Genomic DNA, 3,148 nt, shown 5'->3' on the forward strand with positions numbered 1-3,148 from the left:
GTCTGTATTTTAAGACAAATTAAGTGTCTTGTGTGCTCTTTTTTCCAACGTTACAGAAGGCAGGTATTTAATAGAATTTTTGGACAAAAATCTCAATATATGGGGATATATCGTATCGTGACCCCTCTGTCATGATATGTATCGTATCGCCAAGTTCTTGCCAATACACAGCCCTATAGGTTACATTTCTAAATAGCTTCATGCAATATCTTCCATGGTTTGGGAATACTAACTTTGTTCTCACTGATTCTAAAATATTGTAAAAGACAACTTATGACTTTTGACTTTCACTTTATCCAAAATGGAAAAGGTTTTTCATCATTAAAATAATAAATTCCCAGCCCGGAACATGTAGGCATTCTCCCAGACTACTTTGCAACCCTGGATTCAGGCAGATGATAGTAGTAATATATGAATATCTGATTTCCTGACAGAATGAAGGACATTTACTTGCGGATGTACTCATGTCCAGACATTATATTGCCCAGTTGGTCGGTGCCTCCGAGCTGAATCCTGCAGCCGACAGTCTGGTTCAGGTGGTAGAAGTCATAAGCTTGGAACACCTGGTAGGTGAACTCGGTCAGGCTCATGCCTTCCTCGCTCTTCAGCCTGGACTGCACGCTGTGGCGGCTCAGCATGCTCCCCATCCGGAAGTGCCTCCCGACCTCCGACAGAAACTCCACCACGGTAAACTTTTTAAACCAGCGCCGGTTGTTGAGGATGGTGACGGTGCCCAGCGGCTTGTTGCTGTCGTGAAAGATCGCTTCGTGGTTGGCAAAAATCCTCAAAATGCTCTCCCGGATGCTGTGACCGTTGGCCTGCATCGCCTCGACGGACAGCCGCTCCCGCTCGCTCGCCTTTCCGCTCGGGTCCCCGATTTCAGCCGTGGCTCCTCCGAGCACAGCCAGGACATTGTGCCCGGCGCTTCGGAAGTGCAGCAGGCCGATAAGTGCGAGCAGGTTGCCCACATGGAGGCTGTCGGCTGTGGGGTCAAAGCCGCAGTATATAGTCTGAGAGCCGGACTGGAGGAGCCGGGGGAGCTCGTCCTGTGCCGCCTTATCTGGGAACGTGTCCTTCAGAATACCGCGCTTGTGCAGAGACAACAAGAGGCCGCTGTGTGCGGGAGAAGAGCTGTGAAATTTAGAGTCCAATGTGAGACGAAAACGAGCTCGTTTGAAGACACTACGGGGCACATGCCGCCATACATAACAGCACACCGTGGGCACCGCCATGTTGAACACTGTGACTAACCCGGAAGTGAAGCTGAGGAGAGACGGGCTTCTAAACATTCGTAAGAGCGCCCCCTGGTGTAGTGGTTCATGATGACAGCCACAGAGAACGAGGGCGTCACATCAACAAATAAATATCTCTGTAAAAATAACAACAAACTAATTGGTATTGTGAAGTGCCACAGTTTTATAAAACTTGAGCATAGGCTCTTATCTTTCTATGCTGTCAATAGAATAGTGTATGGCACAAGAATATATATATATATATATATATATATATATATATATATATATATATATATATACACACACACACACACACACACACAAATAATGTGTATCTGCTGTGAACGAATAATGAATATGGTAAAAAAAAATTCAGGAAAAAAAATCTAAGGACTGGATGGACATGGATTTTACATTTGTGAAAGAAATAATAAGTTATGTTATTGAGCCTTTTACATACATATGCAATTTATCATTTTCAACAGGAATGTTTCCTGATGGTATGAAAATAACTAAAGTAATTCCACTCAATAAAAATGGTGAAAAATCAAAGTTTGCTAACTGTAGACTAATATCATTGTTACCCCAATTCTCAAAATCATTAGAAAAATTGTTTGTAACTAGAATGGACCGATATCTCAATAAACAAAAAACATTTTGAGTAACACTCAATATGGTTTTAGAGCTAAACATTCAACATAACTGGCACTCATGGATTTTATAGAACAAATAACTACAGCTATTGATCAAAAATAATATTGTATTAGTATTTTTGTTGATCTAAAGAAAGCCTTTGATACAATTGATTACAGCATTCTTCTCAAAAAAATTAAACAAATATGGCCTGAGAGGTCCAGTTTTACAAAGGGTATCCAGCTATCTGACAAATAGGAAACAATTTGTGCAAATGGATGAAATAAGATCTAAATTTGATAACATTACGTGTGGGGTCCCACAAGGTTCTGTGCTTGGACCAAAGCTGTTTCTTTTATACTTAAATGATTTGGTTAATGTGTCGGGATTGTTTAAATGTGTTTTGTTTGCAGATGATGCCACATTTTTTTGTTTGGGAAAAAATTTAGAACGAATGCTAGACATAATGCAAACAGAATTTGTAAAAATACAAACTTGGTTTGGGTTTAACAAATTGTCTTTAAATTTGAAAAAAAAAAACAAATTATATGATATCTAGTAATAAAAGAATAATAGTTGATGCTTCATTTAAAATTTATGGAAATGATATTTGTAAAGTGAGTGAGGTGAAAGTTTTGGGTGTAATTATTGATGAGAACCTGACCTGGAAATCTCATAAAGATTATTTGAGAACAAAACCAGCAACATCTATTGCTGTACTGTATGAGGTAAAGGAGTTATTTAATGATAAAGCACTACTTATATTGTATAATGCTATTGTTGTTCCACATTTGATTTATTGTGTTGAGGTCTGGGGGAGGGCATGTAGAACATTTACAAACTCTATTTTTATTTAACAGAAAAGGGCCCTAAGAATCATTACAAGAAAACATTTCAGTCATCCATCTAACATATTGTTTCAACAATTAAAGTTACTGAAGTTTGACGAACTGGTTGATTATGGACTTCTACAAATAATGTTTAGAGCTCATACAAATGTTTTACCTTGGAATATTCCATTACACTTCATAAAGAGAGGCAGTAATTATAATCTCAAGGGACTGAAATTATTTGTGAAACCTAAAATTCGAACAAGTTTGAAGAAACGCTGCACGTCTGTACGAGGAATTAAACTGTTGAATGTTCTTGATAATAAATGCTTCATCTATGTATGTGTTTAAGAAAAAAGTAAAAATTAGTTTATTGAAAAATATGAAATTTCATAGTATATTTTCATTGGATCTGTTTGACACGAAATTGGTTTTGATTTGTTCTTTTAT

General features: G+C 38.0%; 1 protein-coding gene across 1 annotated transcript in view; it reads right to left on the reverse strand.

The window, feature by feature from the left end:
• yars2 (tyrosyl-tRNA synthetase 2, mitochondrial) overlaps positions 1–1,374 on the reverse strand; it is a 21,168-nt gene extending 19,794 nt beyond the window's left edge. Inside the window, exon 1 of the mRNA XM_014023295.1 lies at positions 451–1,374. Coding sequence (XP_013878749.1) covers positions 451–1,289 — 839 coding nt within the window. The 5' untranslated portion in view covers positions 1,290–1,374. The remainder of the gene's footprint in view (positions 1–450) is intronic.
• Positions 1,375–3,148: the final 1,774 nt, after the last annotated feature.

The sequence above is a fragment of the Austrofundulus limnaeus genome, unplaced genomic scaffold (assembly GCF_001266775.1).
Source record: "Austrofundulus limnaeus strain Quisiro unplaced genomic scaffold, Austrofundulus_limnaeus-1.0 Scaffold363, whole genome shotgun sequence".
In the NCBI taxonomy this organism is placed as follows: domain Eukaryota; kingdom Metazoa; phylum Chordata; class Actinopteri; order Cyprinodontiformes; family Rivulidae; genus Austrofundulus; species Austrofundulus limnaeus.